The sequence below is a fragment of the Astyanax mexicanus genome, chromosome 15 (genome assembly GCF_023375975.1).
Source record: "Astyanax mexicanus isolate ESR-SI-001 chromosome 15, AstMex3_surface, whole genome shotgun sequence".
Taxonomy (NCBI): domain Eukaryota; kingdom Metazoa; phylum Chordata; class Actinopteri; order Characiformes; family Acestrorhamphidae; genus Astyanax; species Astyanax mexicanus.
Genome location: NC_064422.1, coordinates 25,219,248 through 25,230,000, shown reverse-complemented (window position 1 = coordinate 25,230,000; position 10,753 = coordinate 25,219,248). Strand labels below are relative to the sequence as shown.

General features: G+C 36.4%; 2 protein-coding genes across 4 annotated transcripts in view; one reads left to right on the top strand and one right to left on the bottom strand.

Moving 5' to 3' along the window:
- Positions 1-1,224, bottom strand: part of eif2ak1 (eukaryotic translation initiation factor 2-alpha kinase 1) — a 15,393-nt gene extending 14,169 nt beyond the window's left edge. The window contains exon 1 of one of the 2 annotated variants that reach the window (XM_007251167.4): positions 644-1,224. In XM_007251167.4, coding sequence (XP_007251229.3) covers positions 644-812 — 169 coding nt within the window. In that variant the 5' untranslated portion in view covers positions 813-1,224. The remainder of the gene's footprint in view (positions 1-643) is intronic. The other variant, XM_007251169.4, reaches the window with a different exon arrangement.
- pms2 (PMS1 homolog 2, mismatch repair system component) lies at positions 1,190-10,748 on the top strand. Of its 2 annotated transcripts, none has more exons than XM_049464873.1 (15): positions 1,190-1,292; positions 3,207-3,346; positions 3,469-3,555; positions 4,086-4,188; positions 4,505-4,688; positions 5,106-5,273; positions 5,683-5,780; positions 6,373-6,472; positions 6,576-6,660; positions 7,218-7,370; positions 7,468-8,329; positions 8,633-8,800; positions 8,901-9,001; positions 9,078-9,247; positions 10,096-10,748. In XM_049464873.1, exons 1-15 carry the CDS (start codon positions 1,276-1,278, stop codon positions 10,237-10,239), a joined length of 2,580 nt encoding a protein of 859 aa, XP_049320830.1. In that variant the 5' UTR covers positions 1,190-1,275; the 3' UTR covers positions 10,240-10,748. The 2 variants fall into 2 exon arrangements, with proteins under 2 accessions (XP_049320830.1, XP_007251227.3); XM_007251165.4 differs by lacking the exon at positions 1,190-1,292 and adding an exon at positions 1,948-2,345.
- The last annotated feature ends 5 nt before the right edge of the window (positions 10,749-10,753 follow it).

Below are 10,753 nucleotides of genomic sequence, written 5' to 3'. Positions count from 1 at the left end.
CAAATATTACTTTCTGAACTCTTAAAACTTTATGAATATTAACTTGTTTTCTTTGCATTATTTGAGGTCTGAAATCTCTATCTTTTTTGTTATTTGAGCCATTTCTTATTTTATGCAAATACATTTTCTAAATGACAATATTTTTATTTGAAATTTGGGAGAAATGTTGTTTATAGAATAAAACAACAATGTTCATTTTACTCAAACATATACCTATAAATAGAAACTGAAGTGGTCTCTTAACTTCAGAGCTGTATAACTTAACTACAGGCAGGTTAGACAGCAGTAGGACTAACCTGCATAACCTAACTTGTTACAGGCAGAGTAAATAGCTTTATTATCCTGAACTATTTTACTACAGACAGATTTAACCTAAATAGGTACAGCAAGTAATATTTTTATACGTGGCCACTCATAAACTGGTAATAAAAGCAGGTGTTAACCCCTCCAGCACCACAGAAGACATATTGGGCAGTTTCCTAGACATAGAATTTGTCTAGTCTTAAACTACACAGCGAAATTTCATGGAAATTGTCCAATAAAATGTAACGTTAGCCTACGGCTAGGCTTAATCCCAGTCCGGGGAACCGCACCGTTAGGTTTATTTAAAGTTTCAGCTCGTGTGTTCTCACAAGTCACTCACTGTCAAACTGGACTTCATGGTCGTTATCTGAGAGGTCGAACAGGGCCCTGTCGCGTCCGCCTCTCTCCCGGGGGGTCAGCTGTGTCCGGAGGAGCAGGTTTCGGCTGCTAACTACACTAACACTAGAACTCAGACTACTAACTCTACTACTAGAACTTTCCTCTGCCATGACTTACTCTATAAAATATTCACCTTTCATATCGCCGCTGTTGTCCACTTTGACCGTCTAATCAACATGTTAAACACGTTAAAACATTTCTCTACATCCTCCTTTAAAATGAAGATCCTGAAATCTTTTCTAAATGACCACAAACTAACACTTAGCTAACCGATAGTAGTCCGCCATGTTTTGGCTGTCAATAGTAAAGGCAGCGTCTCAAAAGTTACGTTGTATGCGTTGTTATGCGTCTTCAAATAACAAACTAAAGTACCCACAGCACATGGATCTAGATGTTTACCTAACGCCTTCAGATTTTTAAAAAATCTATTATTTTGTTTAAACACAATATGTGGACAGTTTAAAACAAAACATGTATTCTTCTTGAACTTCCGCACTTAAAATACTGATCGCGAATTTATCCACAGTCCCTAACTGCTGGAATGATGAAACCTTTCAAAATAAAGTGTCAGACATGGAGAAAAAAAACAAGTAAGTACGTAAATAAATTAATAAATAAATACATACATTAATAATGCATTCATATAAAAATAAATAAATAAAGTGATTTTATTAATAGAAATACTCCTTTTTTACTTAAATAGCACTTTATAGGCACCAGTAAAAATAATTTTTAACTACAATATCCACGATGTAAGCACAAATTGCAATTCGTTCACATGATTTAAAGAAAACGTGAGCACGAATTGCTATATCGTTCGCTCTATTTAGATTATGCTCCGTAACAAAGCATCAATTATGTGATATTGTATTATAAATATTAAACAAAATATTAAAGTGCAGTTAAACACATTAAATTACACATTTAAAAAAAACACGTATTTCAACTAAAAAAAACACGTATTTCAACTTTTTCTTTTTTTATTGACTAATTGTGAACAAAAATAATACAGTAATTAGTCATTATACTACTTTCTTAAAAGTCTACATCAAAAGCTAGAACATGTGATGACATTTCCAAATAAAATAAAATAAAAATCGAATTATTAAAAATAAATGTACACGTTCATATAAACACAATGCGCGAGCTGACGTTTTCATGCAGTACTAGCGCGCAGAGCCACGTGAAGCGATTTACAAATAATACTCAACGAAAGCTCCCAGCGAGCGCTGATGTATAGATCAGCGGAGTGCGCAGATCCATGTGATTTCGAATGCTCACCGTTAGCGGGAAGCTGCTTCAGTTTAGTGTTGGTGGGAGAAGCTCAGGCTGTTTGGCTAAGTTAGGTTAGCTAGGTTTAGTGTATTTTGTCTCCACTAAAGAGCAAACAGTACTGCCACTTGTTAACTAGTTAACCCAGCTAAGCAGTTTAGCTAACAGCTATGCTAACATGCATAAACTGATGCTAGGAACTTGTGCTTAGTTTGGTGGCCAGCTAACCAGGTAGCAATGGGTCCAGATTTATAACAGTCTGGTTTTAACATAGTTTAGCAGATCTAAACATGGAGGAACAAAATTGTAAATAATCCTGTTATGTGCTGTTCAAGCTAGTTTTATATCGCAGGAATAATGACCGACACCTGGTAAGTTTTACACAAAAATTGTGTACGTTTACCGGTGCATGTAAATAGTTGTTTAATTAGCAATCCTTCAGATAAACAGTACACAAAGACGTTATCATCGTTATTAGATATTTTTAGCTTATACGTGTGCTTTAAATCGCTATGCATGTGTTGCAGACATTGCCACCATGCTACAACATTGGCTTAATTATAATAATAATTATAATAATTATTAACAATATTATGATTAACCAAATTAAACATTCATTAATCATTATCATCAATAATCAGTATTATTTTTCCTCCAGAGGTCATACCATGACTTTTTACCTACCTATGTTTTTTTCTTCAGCTTTCAGGGAATTCTGAAAGTTACAGGCCGTCTCTTTAGCTACCTAACTACACATTATTGACAATCAGGAGACTCAGGAATAAATACAAATCTATATTTATCTTGTTTAAATGCTGTGCTATGTTACACCATCATAGTGATTTAAACGAGGCAATATAATTAGAGTTTATATTCACAATAAAAATGTTTAATTCTCGGGCAAACTTGTTCATATGGGTGTGTACAACTGTATTTGAGCATTTTGTACCCCAACTATGTGTCCATACTCATTACTTATAAATCAACCGGCTGATACTTTGTCTACCAAATTTATGTGAAGCTCAATGCTGTACAATAAAAAATGCTATACAATAAAATTTATTTGATTTGATATATTGTTCCCATTAAAGCCATAATAAATAAAGTTTCTGGTAGCTGATAAATGAAATGTGTAGAATTAACCTTTGAACCACCATTACTCTGTTAACATATCAGAGACTCGTGTTTTGAATAACTGCTGTATTTTCACTTTAACTTATTTTAAACTTCAGTGCAGAACCAGCTAGAGCCATAAAGGCCATTGACAGGCACTCAGTGCATCAGATCTGCTCAGGACAGGTTGTTCTGAGTTTGGCCACAGCTGTGAAAGAACTGGTAGAAAACAGTGTTGACGCTGGTGCTACAAATGTCGGTGAGTACATGGAATAAATAGTTTATAAATAAAAAGAGATATATTTTGTGGAGGAGGCCAAATATGGTTCAGTTTGGGCTTTTGAGAAACTATGTTCTTTATTTTTCTTGTTGGGTTTGCAGATATTAGGCTAAAAGACCACGGGACAGAGTTGGTGGAGGTCACAGACAATGGGAAAGGAGTGGAGGAGGAGAACTTTGAAGGACTGAGTGAGTAACTTACAGATGAAATATCTTCATTTTGGTTTAAGCCTTAAAGAAGCCTTAAAGAATGTAAAACTGATTTTTAAAAATATTTAGTACATACACACTGTTCTCCAGTGAAGTTCTATTAAGGCTAACTGTAATTCCTCTTAAACATGCAAAACACACAGAATGCAGGAAAGTGTCTAAAAATCTCAAATTAAACACAAAACTGATCGAAGTAAAGAGAATGATCTACCCCAGGACTCTGCAAGTTGATGATATGTGTGTGCTAGGCTAAAGGGATTTAAACAAGCTTATAAAATGAAAGCTTATATTTTTTCCACCTAAATCTACTCTTAATGAAGACTGTGTTCCATTCTGAGGCAAACTTGCTTTTTTAAATCAAATATATTTGCCTACTGATTACTTATGTCAACAGTTAAAAAATACTAAATAAATGCGTTATGTGGCACCTTGAACTTTTGCATTAAACAATTTTACGTGCTATGCGAACATTTTCTTTTTACTGTGTCTCTTTTGTCTTATATTCACAGCTTTAAAACACCACACTTCTAAACTGAGAGAATTTTCGGACTTGATACATGTTGAGACTTTTGGCTTCCGTGGTGAAGCTCTTAGCTCACTGTGTGCTCTCAGGTACTAACTTATTTTTTTTAGTTTCTTATTACAGTTAGGAATCTGGTGGCAGCAGCATTAAATAAATGACAATTTTAACTGGATTTGTTATTCTAGTATTATGGTTAGATTTCTAAGTTAATTGCAGTTTAGATCTTCAAATTGCTTTGAAGGAAAATGTGCACTCTGATGACATTAATAATGAATTTTAGCACTGTGATACATTAGAAATTAGTGTGATAGGGTTTTATTGTTATATATTGCAAATGATTTACCAAGTACGCATAACATAATTCAGAACTCAACATTAGCATTAACTGGTTCTGTGTGTGTTCAGTGACCTCAGTGTGGTGACCTGTCATGATAGTACCAGTGTGGGAACTCGTCTCGTGTATGACCATGATGGTCGTCTGGTTCAGCGTGCTCCCCAACCCAGACAGCAGGGCACAACAGTCAGCCTTCAGCAGCTCTTCTCTACCCTGCCTGTTCGCCATAAAGAGTTCCAGCGCAACATCAAAAAGGTGCACTTACTGTCCTGAACATGTTTTTTAAGAGTGAGCAATAAGGCAGAAATAACTTTTTTAATATGCACACATTGTGTTCTTTCATTTATCATTTGTGAAAATAAACTGGATAAAACATATACAAAGTATGGACACAGTCAAAATGTCAGTTAGTAATAAATAACTAATAATAGTTAAAGATGATTTGATCTCTTAAAAGCACTGACATCCCTATGAACATATAAAGTAATTGTGTGATTTGCATTATGTTCCATTCTAGTGTTGTAAAAAAATAAAAAAAACATATGTATTGTGCCCAAATTGATGAAACTAGTTATAAAGTAATATTTGCTCCCCTTAGTATACAGCTTTAATGTAAGATTGGATATATCTTAGTGTTTGTAAGTGACTGGATTGTTTTACTCTACTTTACAGGAATATTCTAAAATGATCCATGTTCTGCAGTCATACTGCATCATCTCCACTGGTGTGCGCATCACATGCACTAACCAGATAGGCCAAGGCAAGCGTAACACAGTGTTGTGCACGAGTGGGAGCCAGAGTATGAGGGACAACATTGGAGCACTGTTTGGGCCTAAACAGGTGAGAATATCAGTTTATTCAACCCTGCTGTCCACAAAAAAGGGCCGTGTGCAAAATCCATGCTTGGCTAAAAGCTAACCCTAAACAAACAGTTCTACCATTTCTTCTGTTAGCTAACTGTAAACCACAGCAGCAGGATCTCTGCTCTATTTAGTGCTCCAGTCTTAAAATTGTATGGTTAAAATAAATAAAAATAAATGGTTAAAATATTTAGCATATGCTGCGTAGCATTGATCCTTTGTAAGCCGCTACAGGGCTTTGCTTTAAACCATATCAAAAATACATTAATGCATTAATGTAGTAATTGCACTCTGTGTTTCATTTAACCAAATATAAGAATTGTTTTGGGGTTTTAGCATGTACTCCTTGTTAAATTTTCCCTGTTAAATCTTTATTTATCTGTCCACAGCTCCAGAGTCTTATTCCCTTTCAACAAATATCTCCAACAGACAACATTAAGGAGGATTATGGTTTGAATGGGGCAGATCTTCCTAAGGATCTTTTCACGTGAGTAGAACTGTCTTCTAAAAAACGTGATACCTTAAGAACATTTGTCTTTATAACACATTTTAACATATGGACATTTGTGGGCTCCGAGTGGTCCAGCAGGCTAAACACTGCCACTATGGTATCGCCATTTGAATCCTGTTTATGTAGCTTGCCATTGGCTACCAGAGCCCTGAGAGAGCACAGTTGGCCCTGTTCTTTCTGGGTGGGTAGATGGCGCTCTTTGCCCACATCACTCTAAAGGGTGATGTCCACAGCCCAAGGTGTCTGTGAGCTAATATATCGGAACCAAGTCGCTGTGCTTTCCTCCGAGTGCGCTGTGATGCTACTCAGCAATGTTGCATCAGCAGCAGTTTGAAAAGAAGCGGTGGCTGACTTCACATGTATGGAGGCATGTGCTAGTCTTCACCCTCCTGGAGTTGGGGCTTTACTAGTGATAGGGGGAGTCCGAATGAGTGGCTTATGTAATTGGCCATGTTAATTGGAAAGAAATTGAGAAAAAATTAAATAAAAAAACATTTGTTAAAACCCAATACTTTGTTTTGAATAAGCTCCAGTAAAGGATGTTAATCTGAGAAAGGTTGTATTCCAGAATCTCTGGCTATGTGTCACAAGCTGATCATGGCGTGGGACGAAGTGCGACTGACAGGCAGTTCTTCTTTATAAACAAAAGGCCTTGTGACCCGTCCAAGGTATTTCACGATCACTCATACACCTTAATCTGCTTTATTCTGTGGTTTGTGTGTATGTGTTATGTATGTTGTGTTATAATGTGTGCTTGGTTGATGTTCACAGGTTTCCAAGCTTGTCAATGAAGTCTATCACATGTTTAACCGTCATCAGTATCCATTTGTTGCTCTGAACATTGCTGTGGCTTCAGGTAGGAAAAAAGTGGCAGAGGAACAAGCAAGCACAATGTGTAATGTAACACTGACATGCCAGAAGTCATGGGATAGCAGTATGTAAGTATGATAACAAAATGTTCTCTCAGAGGATAGGAACACTGACACCTGTTTTAAGTTGTGAGGTGTTATCTTGTAAGTGAGGCTGAAAGCTGGCCAGCATGCTTATGATTGAACTACCGAAGTGCCAGATGGGTGGAACATACCTTGTGCAGGCATTTAACATTCCTTGCTCCACAGTATTGTGTGTTCCGGGAATACGTGATATAATGCATTGGATTTGTGTTTCATTGCCAAGATAGCAGTATGCCAGAAATGTACCTGATCACACCTCATTCCGAGATCACCACGCCCATCTTCATCAAATATATTAACAAGCACCGTATAAGCAGATCAAAGCAAGTGACAAAAAAAAATGGGAACGATACAAATTCCATATCCCATAACATTTGGTATGTCTGTGTATATGGCCAATACTTTGCTGTACATTTTCTCCTTAAGTATGATTTCTTGCTTCTTCTCCCCCACTCTGTAGAATGTGTTGATGTGAATGTTACACCCGACAAGCGACAGATATTCCTGCAAGAGGAGAAGTTCTTACTGGCTATTTTGAAGAGTTCCCTCATTTCCATGTATGAGACTGGTGTCAACAAGATCAGCCTCAATCACACACCACAACTCTCAGGCAGTATGTTATTTGTACCTGTAGAGCATTTTATGTTCAGCATTGTTCTAGTTAACATCAGAACAGCAAGTCATGTGTTATCTGTTCCTTTCTCTGTCAGGTTTTTTCAGACCTGTTGATCCTGCTGCTGCTGCAGAATGTCAAGCTTCTCTGCCAGAAGATGATTCTGAGTCTTGTACTCCAAGCCTGACGACTTCCTTCAATTTAGCTGGACTAAAAGCAGCTTTTTCAAAAGAGCAGACTTTTGGAATTGGTTCAAAGACATCTAACACTAAACCTGATTGCAATGGCCCAACACAAAAAAAGATGCAATCTTTTTTAAATTTCTCTGAAAAGACTCATTCCATGAGATCATCTTCAGGACCTTCTTCAATTGGGGCTATTAAAAGTGGCATTTCATCCCTGAAAGCTTCTTCATCGAGCCTAAATAGGTTTAAGCGCAGTTCGGACATAGACGTTGATTCAGGCATCTCGGAGCAAAGCTCCACAACAGAAACTCCAGAGACCCTGTCTGGAAATAGTGAATTCAGCTCTCCCGATTGTGATTTATTGGAAGCTAGCATTAAAACAGAGCCATGCAGTGAGCCTGTAGATAAGGTGCTGGATCATTTTGAACCTTCTGAACAAGAAATCGAATCAGTTGATAGCCCTGAGAGGATCTTAAGTCCAGAGGCAAAGAAATTTAAATGGGATGAAAACCTAGCAGAACATAAACAGGTGCCATTCTCCAGTGTTGGTCCTTCTTCCTCTTCTTCTTCTGGAGTATTTGACAGACCTGTGAGTGTGCAGAAGAAAACATTACATTTGCAATTTTCAATGAAAGAGCTTGCCAAAAGGATGCAGAGACTGAAAACCCAACAACAAGATTATAATGACCAGGAGCCAAAATATAGACGCTTCAGGGCGAAAATTAACCCTGGTGAAAACCAAAGTGCAGAGGATGAACTGAAGAAAGAGATCAGGTTGGACATTACTTTCATTATCTTCATTTGTTTCTTTATGGTCATTAAGTTGGAAGTTAGTCATTTTTCAGTGGAAATGGTCATTCCAAACACATCCAGTAATGTTGAGGTCCTGTAATTAAATGAAGCATGGCCTCTGACTTTGTCCTTGTCTCATATTGGATTGGGATCCCGAACACCTTACTCTGAAAAAGCAAGTTTGTCTGTTTAAATAGTAGTTGAAAAATATGAAGTGGTGTAAAATAAAATGCACAGTCACACAGTGCAATGCAATGCAAGTAACAAGATTTATTTGTTTTGAAGTAAGGACATGTTCAAGGAGATGCAGATTATTGGTCAATTCAACCTGGGTTTCATCATCACAAAGTTGAGATCTGACCTCTTTATGGTTGACCAGCACGCCACAGATGAGAAGTACAACTTTGAAATGCTACAGCAGCATACTGTCCTCAAAGGCCAGAGACTTATAGCGTAAGACTGGCTTTTAACTGTCCTACCATTATCCATAATTAAACACCAATTATTACCCTGACCTTCTAGCAACATTTCATATCTGCTGTTCTCATCTCAGTCCACAGAATCTCCACCTCCCTGCTGTGAGTGAAACCATACTGATTGAAAACCTTGAAATCTTTAAGAAGAATGGATTTGACTTCCTAATAGATGAAGATGGTAGGTGGACAGAGCACATGATATTCTACAGTTACTTGTTCTCTAAATCAATTGCATCTACTGTCATTTTTTTCAGCACCAGTTATGGAGCGAGTCAAGCTGGTCTCTTTACCTACAAGTAAGAACTGGACTTTTGGCCCTAGTGACATTGAGGAGCTCATCTTTATGCTCAGTGACTGTCCTGGAGTCATGTGTAGGCCTTCTCGTGTTAGGCAGATGTTTGCTTCTAGAGCATGCCGCAAATCAGTAAGTATTGCTTCTATCACAATAACAGTTTTTTTTTTATGGATTATTAGTAATAGTTTCTTGGCAATGTCTGCCATAAATTCTAAGTCGCTGTTGAGATGTTGAAGGTTAATGCATAATTCAGTGTTTGATATAAAAATGTAGTAGAGAAATTAGCTAAATTTGATTTCTCTAGCGATGGTAATGCATACTAGACATGCACAGAATATTAAGCAATTGAAATGATTCACCTGAAAAAAAGAACTCTCTGTGTTTGGCCAAAAAAGCGAAAATAGCAAATAGTTTTACAAAGCAATAACAAATCTTTGTCATGTTTGGTTTTTTATTTTTTTTGTTATGTCTGGGGTGTTAAAAATGTGTAGTAATGTTTTTACATAATGTAATTTTTTTTCTTTGATTCTTTAATTAATATTTTTTAATCAGTCAAAATTAAAGGAAACATGCAAAGAAAATACACTTGCTGTTTGGCCTTTTGCCAAATGTTTCAGTTTGATCAGTTCCTGTTTCAGCAAAAAGTATATCCCTGTATCCATAATATAAATCAAGTGTTGTATAATGTTAATATAAAATATTTGCAACCCACTTATTTTGTTTTATACCTGCTACCTTTTTTATATCTTTCTTGCATATAATATTTGTAATACTTCTGAAATGTATTAAAAGTATTGTAAAACAATGTCTTAGGCATGTGGTACTTATGTGTACAACCATTTTATGCAATTATTTTTAGTACTACAACTTTTATAAACATTTAACCACATGTCTGGGTACGTTTTTGAGGTTTTTGGACATCTTAACCTTGCAGTTATGTGATTATATTTCTGTTAAAGTATGTATTTGTTTCACAGGTAATGATTGGCACAGCATTGAACACTGGTGAAATGAAGAAGTTGGTGGTCCACATGGGGGAAATTGAACAGCCATGGAACTGTCCTCACGGCAGACCCACCATGAGGCACCTGGCCAACCTAGACATCATTTCACAGGACTAAAGAACATCAGCCTTTCAAGATTTCATTCAGATGAACAGACCTGTAATTGTATATTATGTCATGCAGGACCCTTGTATCTCTAAAGTGGAAAATTTATAGAAGAAATCATTTTTTCTGGCAATTTCAGTAGTAGTAGTCAGTGTAAAACATTATGAGGGGGGCATTTTATTGGCTTCCGGGAGGAACATGGTTCCTGTGGGTTTGAGTTTGCACACTATTTGTGCACTATTTTCCCAGTTAGGCTTACCAAATGGCCCCATCTTTACAGGTCCTGAGTGCAGTTAATCCCGTACTGCTCAATTCATTTTTTTAATTAATATGACGTTATATATATTTTTATATTTTTAAAACACAAATTGAAGCATCTTATGTAAAGACATTTTGGCTTATTACATAGTGGTTGTATACATTTCAGCTCTGAGTGTATTATTTTTTATAGAAAATGTACGTTTTGTTTATTTTATCAGTTTTAAATGTTGTAAGTTAAATAAAAACACTTTCCAAATTCAGTGCG